Source organism: Lissotriton helveticus, chromosome 5_1 (genome assembly GCF_964261635.1).
Source record: "Lissotriton helveticus chromosome 5_1, aLisHel1.1, whole genome shotgun sequence".
Taxonomy (NCBI): domain Eukaryota; kingdom Metazoa; phylum Chordata; class Amphibia; order Caudata; family Salamandridae; genus Lissotriton; species Lissotriton helveticus.
In genome coordinates this window covers 29,983,067-30,009,670 of record NC_136065.1, presented here as the reverse complement: position 1 = coordinate 30,009,670, position 26,604 = coordinate 29,983,067, and the positions used below count along the sequence as shown (strand labels likewise).

At 42.6% G+C, this 26,604-nt stretch overlaps 1 protein-coding gene across 1 annotated transcript in view; it reads right to left on the bottom strand.

The window, feature by feature from the left end:
- LOC144752363 (butyrophilin-like protein 9) overlaps positions 1-26,604 on the bottom strand; it is a 416,572-nt gene that overhangs the window by 124,858 nt on the left and 265,110 nt on the right. Inside the window, exons 21-22 of the mRNA XM_078640298.1 lie at positions 9,596-9,616; positions 9,491-9,511 (exon numbers count right to left, since the gene is read on the bottom strand). Of these exons, the coding sequence (XP_078496424.1) occupies positions 9,491-9,511; positions 9,596-9,616 (42 nt within the window). The remainder of the gene's footprint in view (positions 1-9,490; positions 9,512-9,595; positions 9,617-26,604) is intronic.

Sequence of the window (26,604 nt, the reverse complement as noted above, 5' to 3'; positions counted from 1 at the left end):
CGCTTTGGCCTCCTCTTGTCTCTCGATCCTACCGAGAGACAAGATGGCGGCCGCTACGGACTGTTTGGAATGTTCACAGACGCCGGAGAACCAATCAGCTTCGCTTCACAAAGCTCCGTACCGCGAAAAGTCCGCGAACCGGAGCGCTGCCCGGTCCGCAAACAACCGCAATGCATTAATATCGCTGAAAACTCAGCGATATTCATGCATTACCAAGCTAATGCTCTTAGCCATGTTATCCACCTCCCATTGGATAACATGGCTAAGAACTGCTCAGGGCAGGTGGTAGCTTTTGGAGATATTCGCGCTTATCGCGAATATTTCCAAAAGTTGGTAATAGGAGATAGCGATGTTAGCGACTGTTTCCAGTCGCTAACATCTTGGCATGCCCACTTTGCATGTCATTAGTGATAAATATCACTCACATGCAAAGTGGGGCCCAAGATGGTCGCTATCTCCTACTAGCGGTCGCTAACTGGTGTTAGCAACAGCTAGGTAATACAGAGATAATTTTATCTCCGCGAAGCGGAGCGCTGTTACAGATATATATCTTGTTTTTGAACGTTAATTTCTCAAAATGCACTGAAGCACATATATTGAGAACTAGCAAAGGCACATCGAGCTACCAGTCCCTACAATTTTGCCAAGTTTCGTGCAAATCCATTCAGCCGTTCGATTATTATTATTTTTTTTTTTGCCCCGCGGGACCCTTTTAAAACCTCCACATCAAACCTAAGAGGTCAAGGAGGATCTACTATGCCCCCTTATGGTCATTTGCCCCTTCGCTTTGGCCTCCTCTTGTCTCTCGATCCTACCGAGAGACAAGATGGCGGCCGCTACGGACTGTTTGCAATGTTTACAGACGCCGGAGAACCAATCAGCTTCGCAAAGCTCCGTAACGCGAAAAGTACGCGAAGCGGAGCGCTGTTACAGATATATATCTTTTTTTGAACGTTAATTTCTCAAAATCCACTGGAGCACATATATTGAGACCTAGCAAAGGCACATCGGGCTACCAGTCCCTAATATTTTACCAAGTTTCGTGCGAATCCATTCAGCCGTTCGATTATTATTATTATTTATTTTTTTTGCCCCGCTGGGCCCTTTGAAAACCTCCACATCAAACCTAGGGGGTCAGCGAGGATCTACTATGCCCCCTTATGGTCATTTGCCCCTTCGCTTTGGCCTCCTCTTGTCTCTCGATCCTACCGAGAGACAAGATGGCGGCCGCTACGGACTGTTTGGAATGTTCACAGACGCCGGAGAACCAATCAGCTTCGCTTCACAAAGCTCCGTACCGCGAAAAGTCCGCGAACCGGAGCGCTGCCCGGTCCGCTGTTACAGATATATATCTTTTTTTGAACGTTAATTTCTCAAAATCCACTGAAGCACATATATTGAGACCTAGCAAAGGCACATCGGGCTACCAGTCCCTACAATTTTGCCAAGTTTCGTGCAAATCCATTCAGCCGTTCGGGCTAAAAGTGAGGCCAACCGCCCTATGGAAAACTCAATGTTAAAAACATGTTTTGGGACCCCCCTTTTTTCTCGGCCCCCCCTTGACGAACCCCCCCCAAATTTTCAAGGGCTGCTCAGAAACAAAATGTGCCATTTTCCTGAAAATTTCAGCCAATTCCGTCCACAAACGCCAAAGTTATTAGACATAGAATTTTCAAAAATCCCATAGAGAAAAAATCCTAATTATATATATATATATATATATATATATATATATATATATATATATATATATATATATATATATATATATATATATATATATATATATATATATATATATATATATATATATATTGTTGCACGTTTCTGTGTCCTAATATAGGTTTCAGAAAAAAGATTGGCTGGCACGCTGGTATCCGGTTTGTAAATTTATTGACACCAAACCCCCCTCACCCCTTACAGACGCGTTTCGCCTTAGCAGGCTTCGTCAGTGTAACGTTAGTGCATAGTTAGTGTCGCCATTTAAAGCCATTGGCCAGTCATGCATTTCATAAACATGAAAGAAGGACATCTATTATACAGAAATTCAGCGGCCATCTTGCAGTGTGTAAATTACATTAGAGTCACAGGCTAAAGAATGGCGACTGACGTGAAAGTGCATATTGCTCATTAGAAACATATAACGTAACTATTATTTATGTATATATTAAACATATTTGTTAAACACAGCAAAAATTATTTCATCCGCCATTGGATTGTTTACACAAAATTATTTCTCAATATGCAAGATGTTAGTTATTCAGCCCTGAATGGGCGATTTTGCAAACAGTGCAAATTATTCTGTTAAGGACTAGCAGATCATTGAAAAAAATATTTAGGGCATGTTGTTTCAGTTGTAAGACATATTCATCCTATTGTTACCCCCTATTGGTGATTGCGCAGGACCTATAGATGAACCCACAGTTCCTCATTATTATTAAGCCCCCACGGAGTCATGGTTTTTAAACTGATGATGTGCTTTGACTCCAAGACGTGAAGGGACTTCTCCCTGTCACCTCCCCGTTCTAATTTGGGTACCTGATCAATGCAGTAAAAACTGAGTTTTTCCCACTTGCTCTGATGGTGTTCGGCAAAGTGGCGGGCGACAGGATAGGATTTATCTTTATTTGTAATCGCCCGCATATGTTCGAGGATTCTTAGTTTTGCTGGTTTTATAGTGCTGCCGATGTATCGCAGCTTGCAAGGACAGGTGAGGCAGTACACAGTATACTCCGAATTACAGTTGAGCAACTGTTTTATTTCTATATTGGTTTTTTTTTCGCCTGTGCGATTGGGGTATTCCAACATTTTGCCACTAAATCTGCATGCCTTACATTTAAGACAAGGAAAAAAGCCAACTGCATTTGATATTTTGATGGGTTGGACCGATGTCTTAAAATGGCTATGGACCAGGTGGTCTGCCAAAGATGGACATCTTTTATGAGTGATTAACGGTCTTTTTGGCAGATTCTTTTTAAGGACTTTATCAGCAGTGAGTATGTGCCAGTGTTTCTGGAAGATGTTTACTATTTCACCTGATTTGGTGTTGAATTCAGTTATCATTCGTACCTCATCAGGTGCCTCTATTTTCAATTTGGGAGTAAGGAGATCCCTCCTATTAACCCCAGAGGCTTTAACCCTGGCTTGTTTGAGAATGTTACTATTGTACCCCCTGCTCTCAAATCTTTCCTGTGCATCAATTATCGCATGCCTAAATTTTTTTATATATATATATATATATATATATATATAAATATATATATATATATATATATATATATATTTACAAAATCAAATACGAATTTTATTGGTTTACAGCTAGGGGTGTGGCCAAGAAGGCGTGCATTTGTGTCTCTCCGAATCTTCCAAGCATTTGCTGCTACCAGCGCTCCAGCAGAGAGGAGCACAGGAGATTAAGGGAGTCCCCCCTTAATGGTGAGAGCCTGCCAGCAGCTAGGAAGTCTGGCAGTTGGTCTCAAGGTTGAGACCTCCATGGCTCGTGGTTGGTCAGCAACAGTCGCAGGAAGGAGCGGCAGTCACCTGGAGGGAGGAAGCGTGGCAGCTGCTCGGTTGGTGAGTAGGAGAGGGTGGCCCAGCCGGCTGAGAGGTAGTGTGCCAACTTGCCAATGACCCAACGAGCAACCCCAGAGGTGGAGAGGGTCCCCCCTCCTGTGACTAGGGCCCTGTTGCAGCAGAGTCAACTGTCGGTGATTCCTGCAGCTGGGGCCAGCCAGTGGGGGAGCTGTGTGGTGGCAGTGCTAAAGAGGGCCGGAGGCTGCACAGGGTTTACGTTGAGGACAGCCTGCAACGGGGCCCTGTGGTAGGCGTGTGTTGAAGCGGCCACAGGAGTGGTGGTGGAGGAGAGAAGGCAGGCTGTCCTCGGCCTCAGAAGTGTAATTAACTTAGGTAGGCCACACCACTGCAGTGCCAGTACAGCAGAGGGGGGAGTACTGAGAGGCAGTGCATCCCCCCATTCCCAGAGTGCCTGCAACCAACCCTGATTCAGTGGAAACCCCGGGTTAGAGGTTCCTGCCCAGCACTGACCTAAACCCAAGCAGCAGCAGCTGCAGCAGGGGGCAACGGCAAGCAGCTCCAACATGAGGGCTAACCAGAGGGGGCCCGTGGGACATTTTGAGGGGGATCTAAGCTCCCCAGCCCACTGGTATCACTTGAAAGCCAGGGGCGTCTGACCTGGTAAAGGACTGGAGCACCTAGTGGGACTGCCAGCCACTCAAGTGTGGAGAGGATTAGGTCTGACTGAAGAAAGAGGGCGCCCTGTCGGGCCCCAAGACTCACTGAGGCTACTGGGGGCAGTGGTCCCCCACCAAGTACTCGGCGCCTGGCTTGTAGCTGTTCTGTCTTGTACAGCGCGTCGAGGTTTAGTAACCTGCTCTTGGTCCCTATAGAGTGTATGCAGAGACTGGCTCCGGTACTAGACTTGAATGGGCCCCAGGCACTCGTGAAGCCGGGTCCCTGGGATGTGGAGCACTCCCGGGTCGCTCCATGATACAGCAAGAATGGAGACCGAGGCACTGGTGAGGAAGGCCCCCCCCTGGATGTCTGTTGGGGGCCCTGGATAGCTGCGGTAGGGCGGATGGATGGATTGGCTTCCAGGCTGCGGAGCGGCACCCTAAGCGATCTTGACTTGCCTTCTAGCGGCCTTAAGTGGTACCACGACTTGCTAGTCTAGACTCAGCGATTGCATTGAACTGCACCCCGAGAGAGAGGCTCTATCAGCAGGAACGTTTTGGCATTTGGAGTAGTTTTGAAGTCGGCACTGCACAGGCCAAGTTGCACCTGGGGCTACCGGGCTGACTGGTGACCCATATCATGTCCTCCGTGCGCTCCAAGAAGGATCTGTACTTACTAAGCCAGCAGCTGCCAGGCACCCTCTAAGCTCCCCTCGTCTGACATAGACCACCTGGTGGGCGCAGAAAAGATGGACAGACTGAACACGAAAGCTTTCATTGCTTCTCTTTTCTCATCCCTTCAAGACGAGTCACAAGATATGCAGATACACCTCTCTGCAGACTTGCAAGTGGTGCGTCGGGACTTGAGGGAGGTGGGAGACCAAGTGGCCATGCTGGAGGGCTGCAAAACTGGAAGGCACGAAAAATTGGAGATGATGCAACAAGAGATCCTCCAGTTGAAGGAGCAGCAAGTAGAGCTTCAGGCACATGTGGAGAAAAATGATCCTGCCAGAATAACATCCATATCCGAGGGGTGCCGGCCAAGCATAGAAAGAAGACATGAGGGGCCATGTGGGGGACTTGTTTCATCACATCTTGGGGTACGCCCAAAAAACGTATATTTAAATTGACCAAGTCTATAGAGTCGGCTTGCCCAGAGCTGGAAACGAACTTCCTGTTAACATACTAGCGTGTATGAATGACTTTTGTATAAAGGAATCCATCGTTTGTCGGGCAAGTGAGGCCCACGCGGTCCAGTTCAGATGCCACACACCAACAGTGTATCAAGATTTGTTAGTGCTCACCCTCCACAAGCATAGAGAATTTTACCCAGTCAAGACATACCTAAGGGAGAAAGGGATATCATACTCTTGGGGGCATCCCTTCTGTCTCATCTTCTGACACGATGGCAGGCTGCGGCAATTGAGATCCCTTAGAGAAGGCCTAGAGTCATGGACCTTAAGGAAGAGACAGTAGTAGAGATAAGGCCGGATTCCCCAGACGACAAGCAACGCAAACAGAGCAAGGCAGAGAAAACCTCTGGGAGTCACAAACCAGACATAGCCACCATGGCAAAGGAACGGCAGACAGTGCTCACTACTTTATCTAAAGAACTCCCTGAATTTCTGCAAGAATGGCTTCGGGATGACGGTGTCAGAGAGGAATTACTACCACACAGATGCTCCTTCCCAGCTTCTCAATCTCTGAGATGGGATCCCGCTGTGAGGGAGTTTAATTCGCATATCAAAGTCCTGACTGGCCAACTTCCTGCAGTTCTATTACCGTCATGAACCTATGTCACATTTTGTTCTATTGCTTGTTGCTGATTTGTGTTTATTTGGGGGTTTTCTGTATTTTTTTTACTCCTCCGCACCAGTTCTTCATGGGGTGCCAATGCAGAAGCGCTCTCACAATTTCCTGCTGCTTAGTCTCCTCACAATTCCCACTATGCCAAACATCTAAAGCGCAATGCACAACATGCTTTCTCTCTGAGCGATGCCTAGGGAACTAAAGATACTCAGTCTCAATGTCCGGGGGCTAAATAATCCAGTAAAGCGTGCTGCACTCCTGTCTCTCTTCGAGCATTTGGGGTGGACATATGTTTACTTCAAGAGACACACCTGATCCCCAAGAACACCGCCCACATGCGCTCCTGCTGGTTTCCCCAACAGCTATGGTCATTGGACCCACGAAGAAGAATGGGATAGCTATCCTTTTGGCTTTGAATTTTAATGGCAAGCTAATTTCTATGATAGTTGAAATAAAGGGGTGTCTTCTAGCACTTAGCATAACATGGGGCTCCTTAATGCGCTTTCAGCAGTACTTAAAACTAATGATTTAGCAGTATTAGTGGGGAGGATTTCAATCTGGTCATGGACCCAACTCTCCATCAGTCCAACCAGCGCTCCATGCAAGCAGGGGCCTTCACCTCTGGCAGCCTTCGTTGGGTGGTGAAGGGGGGGCTCTGAGATGTCTGGCACCGCCTGCACCATTCTTTAAGGGATTACACCTTTTATTCTGCAGTGCACAAGCTACATGCACACATTGACCATTTTCATACATCCCCCACACTCATGGTTATGGTTGGGAACACAAACATAGAGCCACGCTCTCTTTCGGACCATGCCATGATCTCATTGATGCTAAGGACAGAGGACTCTCCACCCCGCCCCTTCCGCTGGTGACTATGCAACGTATTGCCGCAGTCCCCTACCACAATGTCAGCAGTGCGCACTGTGCTTGTGGATTATCTCTGAACCAATGATGTGGAGGCCACTCCCCTATCGTCGGTGTGGGAAGCATGGACAAATGTATCACTATATCAGTGGAAAAAAAACGGGTGCGAAAAGAGAAGCGCTGGCAGTGGAGCAGGCAGTCACTGGGATGGGGGCCATTCATAAACATATGGGGGGCTCCCAGGGTCTGGTGAGACATGGAGCATAAAAGGCTTCCCTTGAATCGTCTGGACCCGGATCAGGTGGAATATGCCCTGCTCGGGCACAAATTTTACCAGAGTGGGGACTGTTGAGGGTGCAGTCTAGCTCATGGGCTCCGCACTGAGACTTTCTGAGATTCCATCAGTTCAAGTAGGCAGGATTCAGGGGAGGAGGTGCACATGGATGAGGAAATCACTGCAACCTTTGAAAAATGTTACCATGCTCTGCATTCCGGCTTGGACAGCTCCCAAGGTGGCCCGAGACCCTACTTGAGGGGGATTCCCCTGACTCGCTTGCCAGCAGTGCTCACGTCTCAATTGGATCAGCCAATATGGATTGAGGAGGCAGTTTCAGCAATCGTGCGTCTTACGCCCGCAAAGGCACCGGGACAGGATGCTTCACACCCCAATTTTATAAATCCTTTTGCCAGGGCTAGCTCTCATCCTTACTCAACTTTTTAGTTCCTTCCTTGACTCGGGTGCACTAACAGACTCGATAATGGAGGCATCTATATCTGTGATACTTGTGGTCAATGAAACCCATTTCCCTTTTCAGCATTGACACCAAGATCTTTGCCGGTGTCCTGGCCTCTTGTCTGAATCCGGTCGTGTTGGGTTTGGTTGACCATGACCAAGCTGGTTTATCCGTACAAGACAAGGCGGGGACAATACCAAAAGTATTTTATACCTCCTTGAAATCACTCGGCGGTCCCGAACAGAGGCTCTTTTCCTCTCCATTGTTTGAAACACTATGCAACTTGGGGACACACATTAATTAGATGGATAGGCTGTATTTATACCAACCCCAGAGATTCTGTCTGGATTAATGGAATCTCATCAGCTATATTCCTCATAACGCGTGGCACCCACCAGGGGCCTCCTCTATCCCCACTCCTCTTTGTGCTCTGTATGGAGCCCATGACGCAGCGCATTAGAGATAACCCGCAGATTTCAGGCATCCGGTTCGGCAGTGACACTCATACTATCAATTTGTATGCCGATGATATCAATCTCTCACTTGTGGACCCGATGACATCCTTGCCATCCCCACTGGACAAATTGGGTTTAAAGTTAACCCTAAAAATTCTTAGATATTAAACCTATTGTTCACCCCCCATGAGATGGCTCTTTGCATCCATTTCCCAGTGGCAAGGACGATGGAGGCCATTCCATATCTGGGCCTACAGCTTGCTCCCACTGTAGCAAAGACACTGGTGACAAACGACAGGGCCCTCCTTGACCAGACAAATAAATTGCTGTCCTCGTCTAGTCGTCAGTGGTTGGCTTGGTCGGGGCACATCGCGGCTGTAAAAATGACTGTACTCCCACATATTCTTTACATCTTTCAGACATTACCATTGACCTCTCCACTCAGCACTACGCTCTTTACAACTCACTATCAATACATTTATCTTGGCGCGCGAAGAGGCCACATCTCCAATTTAACAAACTTGCCTGTCCTAAGGATGAAGGCAGCTTAGGGCTCCCTCTGCTCAATCGGCATAACCAAGCCATGCAACTCTGATATCTTGTAAAGTGGAACAGGCCCCCCTCTGAAAAGCACTGGTCCTTTATAGACTAGACAGTTGAGGGGGAGGAATATGTGGTGAGAAGCTTGGCTACCTCGCAAACTCAGGGCCTGGGGGTTGTATTCTTCACTGGTGTTAGCTCCGATGATGAATGTATATGACAGCATTGACTTTAGAAAGGGCCTGATGGCTTTATTTATTTTGTTCATACATACTTTAAAAAAGATATATATATTTAAAGTATTTACTTATTTAAAAAAGGCTGCTTAGGCCCATAAATGCAAACAGCAAGGAAAGCATGCAAATTGTAATATTGTGCATGTGAACCTATATATAACAATGTATCAATGGTGAAGATAGTATTGCATATGCCTACAAATGGAAGCAATGTCATCTACACACACTACAGTATTTTTAGTTTACATTCACCAATGTGCTAAATCATGTTAATATATAAAGATATGTTGGGAACAAAAAACAATATGTTAATTGTAAAAACATACACACTTAACTGTACAGTTTCTCACACGCAACAATATGTACCAACAGTTTACATATGCATTACTAACATATAGATTATAAAATAATCTTGTATACAAACAGAAGAACTAAGCAGAAACCAAAAAGACTAGTGTTAACCTATGTTTTATTGACAAAGACCCATCCAATATGTTTTCATACTTAAATTTGGTGATCAGCTTACTGCTGACTGATTTGGTTATAAATACAGAACAAGAAAAAATGTAAATCTCCAACTTGTCTTGTTTTTACTTGGACGATTGTAGAAAGGTGATACATGTAATGCTAAAATAGAAATACTTTATCAATACAATTACTTTTTTTGTCCTCTGGGGCATCTAAAAGCAAACAAAAGTGCCATGTAATTAAAACAGAACATAATTCAATCAATATATATTAACCCAACACACTGTCATACTCACCTCTATATTGCTGCAGGATGACTAAAATAGAGAAAATAAAATGTCACTTATGCATAATAATAAATCAGGTACTCCTACAATAATCCCTCACTATTACATTCAACTCTGTTTGACTGTATGATTTCTGAAAACAAGAGAAAGAGGAGAATACTAATCAGACAACCTTATTTTACTCTCACAGGGCCTGATTCACAGAACTAATAGAGAAAATAAAATGTCACTTGTGTATAATAATAAAGCAGGTACTCCTACAATAATCCCTCACTATCACATTCAACTCTGTTTGACTGTATGATTTCTGAAAACAAGAGAAAGAGGAGAATACTAATCAGACAACCTTATTTTACTCTCACAGAGCCTGATTCACAGAACTAACTTAACACAAAATCCTAAACTTACTACTTTTGATATTCACAGAAGTTAGGATTTTTTCTTAAATTTGTCTTAAAACAGATTTAAGACAGACTTAAGTTAGGATTTTGTTTTAAGTCTGTCTTAAGTCTGTCTTAAGACAAACTTAAGACAAAATCCTAACTTCTGTGAATATCAAAAGTAGTAAGTTTAGGATTTTGTCTGAAGTTAGTTCTATGAATCGGTTCCACACACTTTCACATTAAATTAAGTTATAAAACATGAATACTAATCAGTAACTTTCATTACACACTTCCTGTTCATTCCTGTTCATCTGGTCCTTGCTGTGCTTAGAGTCAATGGCTTCCCTGAAAGAGGGATGCCCACTTCTCCAGCCTCTAAAATTAGCTGTGATGCTGGATAGAGGCCTCTGCATCCTTGACTTTCATGAGCGCAATCCCCGTGCAGTTCCTGTGTCCAGGAGCTTCTTTCTCTTCATCTGCTGCTCTGATCGGTCTCTGACCTTTTTTACACACAAGAATCATGTGAACTTGCATAGAAGGCTCTATCGAATATAGACAGGACAACTTTATTTCCCAGAATAAGAAAAGTATCTCTAGAGTCGCAGAAACAATAGATAAACTGAACATGCTTATGGCATTCATCTACCGAGCCCTGGTCACTCCTGAGTGACCCAGACTCTGTCCCCTCTGCTTTCAGGTTCCTTCTATCAAGAATCCACCTGTGGGTTCCACCGGACACTTTTCTCTTTTCCAGCAGTGGAATTTCTTTGAAGACTCCCATTGAGGACGACAACGGTTTCTGATACAAAGTGCATCCTTCACTTTCACGAGCGCAATCCCCGTGCAGTTCCTGTGTCAAGGAGCTTCTTTCTCCTCATCTGCTGCTCTGATCGGTCTCTGACCTTTTTTACACCCAAGAGGCATGTGAACTCGCATAGAAGCCCACCCGTTTGGCCCCGCCCACACACTAGCTGTGTGCACCGTCTTCCCGCCATTTACCCACTATGATGGACAGCTCACTCAAGAGCCCCCTCCGCCCTTCAGCGCGATGTCATAGTAAAACACACATGGTCACTGGAGATAACTCTTCTGGCACTTCACACAGCTGTAGTGTAGGAAAAGCACAATACATTTACCCAATGAGGTAGCACTCACTGATTAGCCACTGTGGACAGTGGGAAACAATCTTTTGGGCAAATCCGGGAGCTCGTGAATTTTTAGCAAACTTGCCAATTTTTTTGCTGATTTCGCGCGAATTTGCGGATCGCAGATCCGCAAAATACGCCCATACTTAATATAGAGTACCCATATCTTTTGTAAGTGGTGCAAGCACCAGTGTAGTGTAGTTCCTATATTCCCACTAGGCTCTGCACATTGGTATAATATATCCTATAGATTAGGAGTAGGACTGAGGTCGTCTGGGTCTCTATCGAATATAGACAGGACAACTTTGTTTCCCAAGAATAGGAAAAGTATCTCTAGAGTCGCGGAAACAATAGATAAGTATTTCACTCAGTCACTAGTGCATGCTTCTTTTCCACAGAGGTGCAGAGAAATAGAGAGACGGGCGTTTTCAATAAAAGGTTTTATTGAACATTCTTCTTTCTCATGCAAGTAAATTGAACTGCTACAATGGTAATGCAGACTGCAAAGTATAATGCGTACAGCGAGAACAATATTATAAAATAATACTGTAAGAGCATTGTATGGTTTTTAAACCATATATAAATACATACATTAATAACAAGGGCTAAAAATTCTCAACTGGTGCTTCTAAAATACGCTTACCCCAATGTACCTAACCTAAGCCTAGTACGCGGGAAGGAGTAAGGGGTAGATTAGGATCGCGGACGGACTTGAGTCCGTCCGCGACCCCAGAGGAGGAGGGAACGTCCGCATGGGCTGCGGCGTTCCCTCCGTTCAGATTAGGATGTGACCGCCAGGGTGGCGGTCACATCCTCTATATTTAACTTTGCGGCGGGTGCAGCTTCATGCTGAACCCACCGCAATGTTAAAAATCCATGCATTGCATTTGCGTGCACAAAGCGGCAGGCACCATGCGGTGCCTGATGCTTTGTTCACGCAAATGCGGGGTGGTACCATAGGTACCCCCCATGTGCACCCCACCCCCCCTTCACCCAGGGGGCCGGCAACGGGCCCCTGAAGTGAAGGTCCGTATGCTTTTCCACGGCGGAAAAGCCGCCACGGAAAAGCCGCCAGGGAAAAGCATACATTTTACGCCATCCTAATATGGCTGGCGGTGGCTTTTGCCGCGTCTGCCAAAAGAGTTAGCGCCATGATGTTTGTCGTAGTACACTGGCCGCTGCGGAATCCGGTTTGGGTTGCTGGGATGATGTTCTTTTCAGTTGCCCAAGATGTTAGATGAGGCCAGCGTAATACTTTGCCTCAGTATCGATTAGGGCTATGAGGCGATAGCTGCTTGGGTCGTTCCTGGCGCCCTTTTTATAAATCAGGCTAATTATCGACCCTCTCCAGGATGTTGGTGTTGTTGTTGTTTCGCTTATTTCGTGAAAGACTGTTGCCAAGATGTTACTCCAAAAGACAGCATCATGTTTATATAATATTGGTGGGATCCCATTGGGGCCGGGGGCCCCCTCAAGTTTGCCTTTTGAAATTTGTGTTCTAATCCTGTCTGCTGTTTCTAGTTGTGGATTTTCCTCTCTGCAGTTGGATCGAGAGTGTTTGATGGATCTTCGTTCGTGGTTGGGATGTAGGACAGGGATGATTTCCTTATCTGGACTTTGATCGCTTCGTTGTTAAGTGTGCTGGTCTTGTTAAGGCTCTGGTGCACGCCATCTAACCAGTCTCCCCCGCTAGACTTCTCCACTTTTGGATCAACTGTATTGAAGTGAGCTGATAGGTAGTTAGCGCAGTCGGATTCTGGTATATTAGAGTTAATGCCTTTGTGGCCTGGCTGTTGGAGATTGTGGATTGTTTTCCAGAAACTGGAGCTATTCTTTTATTTGGAATTGTGGACAATCCAGAGATCTTCATTCAGTTGCCTTTTCCTTTCCCAGGTCTTCTTTTTTAGCTTTGCTTTTAAGATGCGGAGCTCCTTTTGAGGGACTTTGTTGTTTGCTTCTTTTCGGAGCTGTTTGAGGGTCTTTTTTATTTCTCCTTTTATGTTTTTTAACTCTAATGTTGTTACTTTTCTGTGTGTAAACCGTGGAATGTTCCCTTTTTGAGTCTTTAGCTCAGTAGCATGTGTGGCTCCCAGTTCCGTTGCAAAGTCTACCCAGGCGTCTAGTGGATATATGTTTGAGCTAGGTGTCTGGTGCATGATTGTTTTTGCACTGGTTGATAATTCCTCGGACTCAGTAGTCTTGCACCTTATTCGTCTATAGTTGGCGGTGTATTCTGTGCCAATGTATCTTTTTCCCACTGCTTCGTTCTCGCAAGACAGACCTAGTTTAACTTCTAGTGGCAGATGGTCGCTTTGGGCTCTGTCTCCTATCTGTTATAGATTGCTTTATGTCCCGTTTTTTCTCTCCACAACCGAATTTCCCTCAGGATGGAATGGACTAGAATAGCGCAATGCAAAAACCAGATTGGCCATGGCCTCTTTGTAAGCTTTTGAGCTGAACACAGGACCCTGGTCAGAATGTTGCATGCCGACTGCGTATGTGCCGATAAGGACTCGCAAATCTTTTATAACAGTTCGGGCATCAGCCGAGCGCTGGGGCCACATCCAAATGAATCTCGTCTTAATATTTGTGGGACCGCATTTGTCCATAGGGACGTCTGTATGTAGATAGTCTAATGCTGTCTAACAATGGTGTCTGTACAGGGCTGACTACACTGTAGTCAGGCATCTGGCGGCGTTCTCTGATGACATCTCTGTTGCAGTCATGGCAATTAATTGCAAATGTGTGAATGTGACCATTCATCCCTGGCCACAAGTACTTCTCTTTTAATTCTAGTATAGATTTAGAGCTCCCCTGATGTATCAGTCCCTCTCCCAAATGTGCTTTGTGTATCAAAGCTACTCTATATTTCCTGTTTGGAATTACTCTATCCCCCACTCCAGGAATTAGAGCAAAAGGAACAGAGTTTGCATCAATTATGTATGAATATTTGAGTGGATAATTTTGAGGTAACGCTGCACCCCTGCCTTTGCTTGTTGCATTGAAAGCTACCATTATTTTGTCTATTTTCGTTTTTGAACATTTGCACACCTGCCTTCGCGGCTTCGTCAGCCAATGAATACCCTGCAACGTGAATGCCATCATGGATCACGTGAGCTTTTTATAGTTCTTTTTGTAACTGAACTACTTGTTCTCAGAGCAATTTATGCTTGATTGTGCCACCTTTTACATCTTTGAAATCGTTTTCAATCCAGTTCTGCAAGTATTCATTATAAGATTGAACGCAATAATAGGAATCACACTTATGAGTGTGTGGAATTCGCAATCTGTATTTTCGAGCGCCATCTTGAAAGCCTGTAGTTCAACTCTCTGAGCTGTACAATCTCCGAGAGATTGTGTTTTTGTGACCACAGTTTGGAGTTTACCATCGTGCCAGCGACCTTTAACTATCGCACATGCAGCACTATAAGCTTGTTTACCCCGAATTTCCGGTTGTGCTGATCCGTCTGTATAAATTATACAACCGTACTGTTCTAGAGGCAGAATCTCAATAGGCAGAGGACATTCTTGTTCATATTGTAGAAATTCTTGTGTTTTCAAGTAGGGGTCAAAAACGTATTCAACGTCTGTTGCAGCAAGAGAATTAACCCATTGTATCCATCTAGGATGTAAAGCCTTTGCATTTGGAAAGCTCGCTTTTGCTACTGCTTCTCAAGCAGGTACAGGAGTAACGACCATTATGCGTTTTCCTTCTGCAAGGGCTCTCTCTTTTGCTACTGCAGTTTGTGTAGAAGTGAACTTCATTTCTGCTTGTGTGTACAAGTGGGACTTATAAGCAGTTGGTACTTTTTACCCTACATTAAAGGTTGAGTACGTGAGTCCGCATCTTCCTGGAATGATTCAGATTACTAAATTGCGTATATTTACTCGTGTTTGTAAATGTGTGGTTGCTAACATGTCTGTTTGTACTGAACGCAAAATTTCTGTGTGTGTTTGAGTCCAATTGATTTGTTTGAAATCCAATTTGATTAATTCATAGTGAGGTTAACCCTTTCTGCGTAATTTAGAATGTAAGTTCTTCAAAAATTTAGGAAACCTAAATGTAAATGTAAATGTCATGGTACTTATAAAGCGCAGTGTCACCAGACGGTCACTTTGCGGTGTCGCCTATGCGGCTTCCTGGCGCTGATACTCATACCGCTGTGGAACCCCTCCTGGCTTTCCCTGTGAAGTGTCCACTCCTGGGCACCCCCAGGGTGAAGCCAGGCATCCTTAGCGCTGTTGGGGCCGGTGTGGAGGCTAAGCAAGCTATTGCCCAGAGTTGCAGCGTGGGGCCCGTGATTAGAATAGGCACAGAGGCGAGAATTAACAGGTCCGAGGAAATTGAGCCCGAGACCCCGCCGAGGCGGGAATCGAACCCTGGTCCCTGGCCAGAACTCTGCATAAGGGTCTGCCGCTCTAACCATTGAGCCACACGCCTTCACACCTAGAATTGACTGTAAGTTTTTCAGCGTTTTTGGAGGTTGGAGCAGTGCACATTTCTCTAGGAAGTTTGCTGCCAGGGTTTTGCCTTCACTTGATAATTCATATCCTAGAAACAGGACATTGAGGTGGGCAATTAATTATTTTTTTAATTGAATTTGTACCCTTTAGAGGCAAAGCCAAGTATTATGGTGTTCACCCTGTTCAAGTGCCTTTCCAAGTCATCATCTTTTAAGTAGATGTCATTGACATACGATAATGCTTCATCATCATACGTTTGTAGTGACTCAGTTACTCTGGCTGAAAATAACCCGGGACTATTCTTGAATCCCTGGGGGAGACGACAGAACAAACCCTGTTTCCCCAAGATTGAGAACGCGGTCAAATACCTGCTTTCTGGTGCAATATTTTGACAGAAGAAACCGTTAGAAATATCTAATGTTGTTTTATATTTCTCACACGCAATGTTATTCATTAGTGCTGCAGTGTGTGCATTCTGTACTGCAAATGTTTTGCAACAAGAGTTTAGATGTCTGTAATCCAAAGCTAGACGATATGTATTGTCTGGTTTGGATACAGGAAACAAAGGACTGTTCATTGACCAGGTGCATGTTTCAATCACCCCTTGGTATTCAAGTTGATCTAAAATCTCCCTGAGCTGTTTTTTAGCTTCTTGCTTAACCGGATACTGCCTTTGTGTAGTTGGTTGAGTTTTTAACTGGATTTTATGTTGATGAGAATCCTGATCCCATCCCAAATGAATTTTTATATAATGAAGGTGCCTGGGCGACTGCCCATTTTCTGGCATATGTGTATTTTTTATGAATCGGAATATGGTTGGAGAAGGCTGGCATAATAATGTCTTCCACCATGTGGGCATTCCCTGACAAATTCAAGTGGCCAGTCTTCTTCAGCTAGAAGAATCATGAATAAGAATATTGTTTCATTGTGCCCAATGCATTTTGGGTTATCACATTAACCCTTCATCAGGGGTCTGTAAAGAGACATACAGGATCTTAGCATTCAGTTCATAACAATATAAATTATTAATGTAAACATACATGTTCATCATATGTCATGCTTAGTACTGTGCAGTAAAATAATGAAAAACCGGGAATCCAACAAATTTATCTTCAAGTGTATTGATTTAAACTGCTCTGAATCATAAGAGAATTAACTTCGATGTGTAAATGTGTGTCACCTACATGATAAAGAGGTCTTCCTGTAATCACATACAGTGTTTAAAGATAAATGAATTTCTACAACTAATTAACGTGAGTCACAACGTTTAAAGTTTAAAGTCAACAGCCGAGATCTGCACTATAATTCTGGGCTTAACATCCCCGTGTGAGATCTTGGGCGGTAAAAATGACCGTCAATTTTAAACTAAAGGGACAAACTTACTTGTCGGGACGCGTGAACGATTTCCAGAGTTCTGAGAATGTCAGTTCCGTGAGTAGCCAATAAAAGTAAATCTTATAGGCCGCGTACATAGTCACGTGTTCACCAGTGCGGGTTTCGCGGTTACATTTATCGTACTCATTTTGTCAGAACTATCAAGCATTTTGATAGGCTGCTGTAGTGCAGCGTATGTGAGAGACAAGCTCTGATAGGAACGAAGTTCCGTCTGTGTGCTATCTGCAGTATATTTTCAAGAACGTTAAAGGGATGTAAACAAAAAGCTATTCTGGACGAGTTTTATGAGTAGCGCAATACTGCAGGATGCATTTCGTCTGTGGGCCGATAGATGTAATATTAAAAATCAGCTGCAATGCGGCAAATACTAGAATCGCATTTGGATTGGATAAAGTTCCGATCACGTGATGACGATCTCTCGGTAAGAAACAATGAGGAACAATAAAGATTCTAGCGTTTGGATGTTTCAATGTGAACTGCGTGTTTTGATAAGCGTTAGCTGTGGGGCTTATACATATAATATAATTATATAAATAATAGAAAACATTAATACAAATGTAAGGATCAAGTGTTTAAATATGAGAAACCAATAATAAAACAGACATCAGCAGTAAAACTGCATCAGTACTACAATTAGTATCAATATTGATGCTGAGCTGCATTAGTATTCTACAGCAGTATGAGAACATTGTGAAAACATAAAGGACAGTTCAAATTTGCCAGTTATCAGTTCAAATGATAAGTACAAGCAATTGTCTGATGATGCTTAAGGTGGGTAAAGAAGAGTTTGAATTAGAGCTGTCGATTTCTATCATATGGTATCATAAGAAGCATGCTAACTCTATGCGATCATTCATCCCTATGGGTTGTAGGGAATTAAGTTTTTTGATCCACAAGAATTCAGATTTCAATCGTTGTTTGACAGGATCCATGTCGCAGCGCTGTGGCAGTATCTCAAGTATGGTGAATCTTAACTGTGAGATTTGGCGATGAGCTTCAAGCCAATGCATGGCGATAGTGGATTTCGTGTTCATAGTTTGGATATTACTCTTTTGTTCTGAGACTCCGACTTTGATTTTTCTTTCTGTCTGACCGACATATATCTTGCCGCACGGGTATTTGATAGCGTACATGACATTGGTACTATCACATGTACCTGAGTATCGTAAGTCTACTTTATAGCCTTTTGTCGGATGCATCAAGATATTTCCGGGTATCACATTGTTGCAATGAATGCAATTTAGACATTTCATCATACCTTTGAACGGTGGTTTAATTTCTTCTTTGATGGATAGAATTTCTTTGAGGTTTTTGGATCTTTGGAAAGCAAAGGTAACTTGTTCATTGTACAGTTCTTTTAGGTCTGGTTCAGTTTTGATTAGATCCCAATGACGATTAATGGCTTTTTTGATTTTCTGTGCTGCTGTAGAATATTTCAAAACACATGCAGTTTTTTGTGTTGCTGGATGACTAAAAGTTTTAAGCAAACTTTCTCTGGTTAACTTCTCAGTTTTTTTAAAGATTCATCTAGTATTTCTTTTGGGTATCCTCTTGCAGTATATTGTTGTTGTTGCTCCTTTAGAGATGTTTTGAGAATATTAACATCAGAGGTGATTCTTTTTATGCGAATAAATTGTGAAGTTTAGCAAATGTTTTTTTAAAGCTTCAGGATGAAAGCTTTGGAAAAGTAAACTAGAATTACCGTCTGTTGCTTTCTTGAAAACCTTTGTCTGTATTTGATGATTCATCATTGTGATATGTACATCTAGAAAGGAGATAGATTCTTTTTCAATTGAATACGTAAACTTGATTCTTGGGTTCACATTATTCAAATTCACTATGTTTTTTGCTAGTTGTTCTTTGTTTCCTTTCCAAATTAAAAATACATTGTCGATGATTCTTTTAAAGATTACCTGATGAAGGGTTAATGTGATAACCCGAAATGCATTGGGCACAACGAAACGCTATTCTTGTTCATGATTAAAATGAATTGTCGGAAATTACTGATTTAAAGAAAATGTAAGCGTCAAATAAAGAAATAATGTGAAAAAAGCATAAAATATTCATTGAATCAATCAAGAAATTTTAACCTGTGAAGAAACATTACGTTTTATGTTATAAGGAGCGCGACCTTAGTGTTAATATTATCACAACATACTTTCAATTGTATAAAGGCGCTGCCAGACACAGCGTGACAAGGCCCGCGCCAACACGAACTATAGGAGTACCAATCACAAACACGGAGTGCACGGAGATAACATATCAGTTTTCAGCTAGAAAAATGTCATAACCCTTAGAGAGCTTCTCCCAAAAGAGGGCTCTTATTTTTCTAGTAATGTCCCCCTCCATCCGGAGTGTTATTTCATATAACTTGTGCGGGACACTAACCCTGCTATCAGCAGTTTCAACTTGGATGTACTCATTCAAGTCCACTGTCTCCAGAGGATCCTTCAAGATCTAGCGAGCTACGGTTACTTCTGCTGCGCTGTCTAACATTGTCTGAGCTTACTCCCGGTTCTTGAGTTGTGTCCTCAAGATCCTCGGCATGTCTGATTTTTAGACCTGCTACCTTCTTTTTGGTGAATTGAGTTTTCTTATTTTTTGGAACGTCTTTGGACTTCACACGTTCTTCCTTTTGTTCTGACCGTCCTCTACTTTCCGATTTCTGTGATGAAGTCTGAAAGGTACGAGAGGAACGTGTATCATTATCTTGATATCTATCAGGTTTTCTCAAATTACCCCTATTCCTGAGGTTATACCTCCTTTCAGAGGGCTCCTTTTGAGGAGACGTACCTCGGGATTGAGAATGATTCTCTTTAGAAGTCTGTTTAGTGTTCTGTTTTGCTGGTTTACCACCCAAACTGTCTCTACCTAGTTCTTCATAGGATTTTTAAATTATTCTGGCTAGTTTTGGAAGTTGCTCGGTTACATCAAATTTACTTAACTTTTGGTGGATCGCCACAGATGCTGCTTTACCTTTAATATTAGCTATTATCATTGTTGAGACCTGTTTGAAATCTTTCAGTAATTTCATACCTAGATTTAAAGCAGGCTCTGCCCCGTATTCATTTTGAATCTGTTTCAGGACGTCTGGTATTACCGCCATAGACGGAACACCATGTGTTTTTGGGTAGATTGCAGAAAGACTGTACCCCAAGTGTCGCAGTCTTCCAGGTGTGGTGCGATCCCCATTTGTAAACAGATTGATAAATTCTGTGTGTTCTCATGAGGGGTGGCATCAGGAAATCCTGCCTCGTTTTGAGTAATTTTTTGAGGTATCTAGAATGGAATTTGTTCCCTTTTTGCAGGTAATTTACCAATGACTGATTGTATAGTCTGTGGTATGATTTTATTTGTAATCCCCTGGTAAGGGGTGTGTTGCGGAATCCTTATAGGAGGTTGGACTGTTAGAGTCCGCATGACATATTGAACTAATTGTCTATGTATTTTTATTAGTTGTTTTAGTTGAACTAATAGTTATTCACCTGACATTTCTTCAATGTCAGGATGTGGTGTATAGCTGGCTAGTAACGGCCATGTTGCTCCCTAGTGAACCGAGCCTGGTAATGTGATTTTGATGGTGTAGGGCGCCTTTAAACCAGAGTGCATGCTCTTGGTAAGTAAGTGGAATTTCAATATCATCGAAAGGAACGTATTCCGTTGGATGTTACTCTACTTTATAGAAGTGAAACACATGTGTTACTGAGTTTGCTTCAGGGAAGATAAGTCATGAATAGAATACCTATGTCTGCCGATATTCATGTGCCTCTATCACAAAAATTACCCTACCACCTCTTGATGATAGGCCAATTGTTATAAGTTTTATAGTGATGGCTTTCCTTAAATTTTTTGGGATGATTATAGCATCCAAGTCATCTTGTCGGACCCTGTAACGTCTCATCCGGGTAGGGATGCAGCTCCACCGGTTGCGTTATTGTCGTCTCCGGTCATTGTATAATGAAAGTTGCAGAGCAAGGTTCAAGGAAACAAAGATAAGATGCACAATATTTTGGAACACTGAATCCTTCAACGTTGAAAAAACCCAAAAACTAATACATAGGATTTTCGTCCTAGTCAGTTATGGCGGATATTTTATCCTTTTACCCATTCCAGACGTCTATTGGAGTATTTTTACGGGAAAAAAGGGGTCTTTGAGAAAAGCACGACTGAGTTACTTTAGTATCTGGGGTTAAATTAGTGCCTTACCAAACGTCGGGCACCATGTAGTGTAGTTCCTATATTCCCTATAGGCTCTGCGCATTGGAATAATATATCCTATAGATTAGACGTAGGACTGAGATCAACTAGGTCTCTATTGAATATATTAAACTTAATAGTGAATGCCAGCTAGCTGAGAGGTCACTAGAAACTTCCTCAAATTCACAAGAAGGGATTAGTTACTGACAACTGCATTAACATGACAACCTTGTTTCCCAAGAATAAGAAAAGTATTTCTAGATTCGCGGAAACAATAGATAAGTATTTCACTCAGTCACTCGTGCATGCTTCATTTCTACAGAGGTGCAGAGAAATAGAGAGACAGGCGTTTTCAATAAAAGGTTTTATTGAACAGTCTTCTTTCTCATGCAAGTAAAGTGAACTGCTACAATCGTAATGCAGACTGCAAAGTATAATGCGTACAGCAAGAACAATATTATAAAACAATACTGTAAGAGCATTGTATGGTTTCTAAACCATATTTAACCCCTTCCATGCTCATGACGGAACGGTTCCGTCATGAGCTACGGTTGAGCTGTGCTCATGACGGAACCGTTCCGTCATGACCACGCCCGTTTTTATTACGGCCCAGCACCGGAGGGGGAAACGCGGTCGCGCTGAAAAGGTTAAATACATACATAAATAACAAGGGCTAAAAGTACTCAACTGGTGCTTCTAAAATACGCCTAGCCTAATGTACCTAACCTAAGCCTAGTACGTAGGAAGGAGTAAGTGTGGTGTAGCCTAGGTTTAGTTTTCTTTGTCAAGAATCTATCCAAGGTTTCTCTAGGTTCTAATCAACTCTATACCTTATTTTAGAATGAAGAAGGTCTGGTATCTCAGTCTCGGGACTCGATTTCCCAACACCCCACAAAGGGAGCTTGGAAAACACTGGATCTGGATTCTCGCTGAGAGAAATGCAGCCTTTCGATCAGTGTGTCAGCTGGAGGGTCGACTTCCTTCGGCACTTGCTGTAGCGAGCTGCGTCGTGCAAGTAGCTAGTCGAACTGCTCCGAACCACCGTGTCTTGCTAGAGCAAGTGAAGGCATATTTATACCTTGATGGGGTCTAGTTTGACGTAAAGTCGGACATAATAACATCAGGAAAGAACCCCAAGGGAACAGTAGTTCTTTGTAAAGTACATGAGTTCTTGGACAAATCAAAATTCAGGCAAGGGAAGTTCCCTGACTGCTTAAGCCGATTTTCCAAGAAATCGTTGTGACGTTTTGATACGGGTGGAAGTAGCCATGCCTGTATTTGGTCTGCATTCGCTATGTCTAAATAAGGGAATGATTTGTATGCCTATATTAGGGCAATGTGAATTGTACCTATATATTGGCAAATTCACTCGGATCCTAAAACGCAATACAACAAGAGCTTAAACACACTGCAGTGGAAGAACTGTAGTTCTGTTTAATATGGCCTCCAAGAGTGGCATAATACATGCTTCAGCCCATGGGATGCCTCTGGGGTACCTATGCCCTGGGTACATGTGTACCATATACTAGGGTTCTGACAAGGGTACCCCAGCATACAATTTGGAGTGTACCTAAGTACATGGCATAACATTTTAGGGAGAAAGCAGTTAGTCTAGGGTCCTGAGTAGCAGGATCCCAGGCACACTAGTCAAAAACAGTATAACATCAAGCAAAAAGTGGGGTGGCCAAAAGAAGCAGATCCTACTTTCCTACACCATTGTGGCACAGTAAGGAGGAAAGGGTCATGCCCTGGGATGTTGCTCTGCACCGCATTGCACAGCAGTGCCCTCCTGATTGAACACTGAACAATTATCTGAGAGGGGCAGAGCTTCTCAGAGCGGCTGCTTGAAACAAGAGAAGAAGAAGGGTACATGTTGGAAGTTTTATTTGGACAAACCAGGCCCTACACTCTGACTGACTGCCTCTGGTGCACAATTTGTAACTACAGCCCTGGGGGACTAACTTGCTTCAAGAGAAATAAAGAGTGCTGTCCCTATAAGCTGCAGGTTAACAGAGTTCACCTGCATCATCACCACCACGAATCCCAAGTAGATTGCGGGAACTGAAGTTCCAAATTTTCAAGGACCATCATGAGGATTCCAGACCCTTGGATTGTGTTTTAGACACTTTGGAACCCCAAAATTAACTTCAGGAAAAAGCCAAGAAGTTTACAGAAGTTTGGAGCAACTTTGGAAAAAGCGCCATAAGTGGACCGACTCGACTTAACCAGACAAGCCAGCAACCTTCAGCCACGAGCTGGCCTGCCATGCTGGTTCATCCCACTGAAAAGCAATGAAGGTCCGACTTCCAGAGTTTGACCAGAAACTCCCTGTAATGCAGACCGGAAAATCCTGACCAAACCCAGTCTAGTGAAGAACATCGAGGGACAAAAGCAGAAATAGCTATGTAAAAGTTTTAAGTCCAAAGGTAAAAGACTTGAACGTCACCAACCGCGTGAGTTAAGGTGCCCACCTTCAACTGCGAGTTGGCCTGGATCCTTGGTTTGTCCTACTGAAAAGCTTGGAGGTCCGACTATCATAGTTTGAGCGGGAGCTCGACTAAAGTCAAGAATGGACTGGTAGACAGCATTGAAGGACCCAGAGAGTAAAAGCTCCAGGAAAGTTTATAAGTCAGAAGGTAAAAACTGTGACTGAGGTCTGCCGCAAGAGGAAGCTGCACAGAGCTCCATCGCTGTCGGCCTGAAACTTTTGCTTTGTGCCAGGCTAGCGGAGAGTAGATGTACTATAAGTGCAATAGGTTTCTATGTACTATATAGTGCTAAATCTTTAAAAATTCATATCTACAGATTCTTACTTTGGATTTTTTTTCCTTTGCTGCCATTTCAAAGATAATTTTCTTCCTATTTTCATAAATTGGAGTTGGATTTTTATTGTCTTTTGTGTCTTAATCATTTACTGAATTGATGTTTTTGAATGCTTTACCAACATGTTTCTGAAATTAAGCCTGATCGCAGCCAAGCTGCCCAGGGTTGAGCATGGGAATAATGTCATGAAACCAATTCTGAGCCCTAGTCTGTGTTAGTGGCCTTATTGCCAGTAGTAGATATATATTTACCACTACTAATAATCCACTTTCCAACACTAGCGAAAATGCCATCAATGCCCAATGTAAGTTAGTATCCTTTCGCTTTGGACATCCAAATAATTAAATACTTGTTACACTCTTTATGTATCACTTAATTTATTGGGATTATATTTGGCATAAAGGCCCTGTAATATGTTCCTAAAATGCTATTACGCTGACTTGAACTGAAAATGAATGATATACTTAAAGTTGGATTGAAATGTAAGCCTTGAGATACTTGGAATCAAGTTAGCTAATAAACACAGCAGCATTATCCAATACCCAAAGGAAGAAGCCAGATTAGGGTTTCTAATTATAACATCTATCCTAGAGGTGGCTGAATACCAAATCATTCCAAATGTGATTCATTCTCTGGGGAGATAGAATTCTCCATGGTATCTCCTCTCCCATAATCTCCTCTCCCATAGAGTCACAGGGGTCTCATTTCTCACCACCCGGTGCTAGATTTCAAAGTGCCAGTATGAAGTAGAACTCCCTCTAGACCGCTATTTATATATAAAACACCGAGCAATTCTTCATAATAAGTACTCTCTGGGAATAATAAATCCCACAAGATGAGTTAAGGGGCACAGTGGAACTCTAACACCTGTATCAATTATGAATACCACATTCAAAGCCACTAAGCTATAGGAAATGTATTTAAAAAGATGTATTATAAACTACTTATTTAGAACATAAAAAATAAATGGTACTAAAACAGACTATAAAAATAAATACAAAGATGCATTTCATAGTTAGCGACAACAGCAAGAAATAATCTAACATTTTTATTGTGTCATTATTGTCTGCCTTATGCTTTTTTGAGATGTTATATTATCTTTCCTTAAGTTGTAAATAGCAACATTGTACATGAAATTCTAGGTTGGTCCACCTAACATTGAGATTTATATTATCTTTGCTTAAGCAGTAAATAGTAAATTGTGCCTGAGATTCTCGGCTGATTCACCCAACATGCTTATGATTTAGTTATAAAATAGTAAGTTAGCTATTTCCTGTCACGACTAAGAAGCATGTACGAGAATGAATCATATACAGTGACCAGCTGTAAGGTATTTCCCCCACTATCGCCTCTAATTGAGGTTTGGGCTAAAAACCGGCAAAGCTTTTGCCTATATAACTATGTCTGGAACGTTGTCTCTATGTATGATCCGTTATCTGAAATTTTAATGTATACAATTTCCAATTTTTATCTTTTTCTGCTTTTTATTTTGTAAGCAATTACAGGATTTTCAGATATTAAAGCAAAAAGCAAGAATAGGACAAGACAAGAATGGCAGGAATTGTGACAAATCATTTATCATAGAGATAGTATTTAGTTAACATTCATTAACATTCCTGGATAGCGGGTACACAAGGTGCAGGCCTTTCTACTATTTTAAACAGCTCTATAACATCACACATTCTATAAAAAGAAATAGCAAAGGTTGGAAAATGCTCAAAATTGAATTCCTAGAGTCTCAAAGGACAAAATGATGGAAATTGAAAAGTCTGAACGAGAATTGTCATAGTATTCTTGACACATATTTTAACAACTTTAAGGCACTGGGCAGCTCCTGGTGGACCTACTAACTATCACTGCAGGATGACTGTAGGTAAATAAAAATAGTTTTCCAAGATGTAAAGGGTTTCTGGAGCAGCAACATTTACCTCTTAGGCTGTTCTTGGCCAGACAAACTCATTCCTTGTACCTAAGAAGAGGGTGGATTCTACTTGTTTCTCATGATGGGTTCAAACACTGCTCATGTTTACAGTCCTATGGATGAAGTTGTACTTTGACGATTCAAATATTCAAATATTACAGAGCTTGAGCTTTGGCACTGCAGACAGATTGGTATTATAGATATAAGTTCCTTGTCTCCATACAACACACACACACAAAGCAATGAATGACTAGCCTTGTGTACTTTTTAATAACTGGGAGTGTTATTAACAACTCCGCAATGGCCATCAATGCCCAATGTTGGTTATTATCATTTTGGTTCAGGCATCTGAAGAATTAAATACTTATTACGCTCTCTATGCATCTCTTAACTTATTGGGTTGATGTGTGGCATAAAACAGCCTCATAACTCATCAATTGCTATGGCCTGGGTTTCCCTGGTGGATGGCTACTGTTCCTAATTGGAAAAAACATTCTAATTCTTCCGTGCTTCTCTTGAGTGATTATTAAACTGAGGCTAGAGTACTCTAACGAGAGGTACTTAACAAATTTAAATAACCTGCTCATGAGAATTTTAGGATTTAAATAAACACCTGCAAAAGTTGAAGTTTGCTAATTAAAAATAACTGTCTATAAGGCATATGGAGTTTGACCCTATGTATGGAGCCAT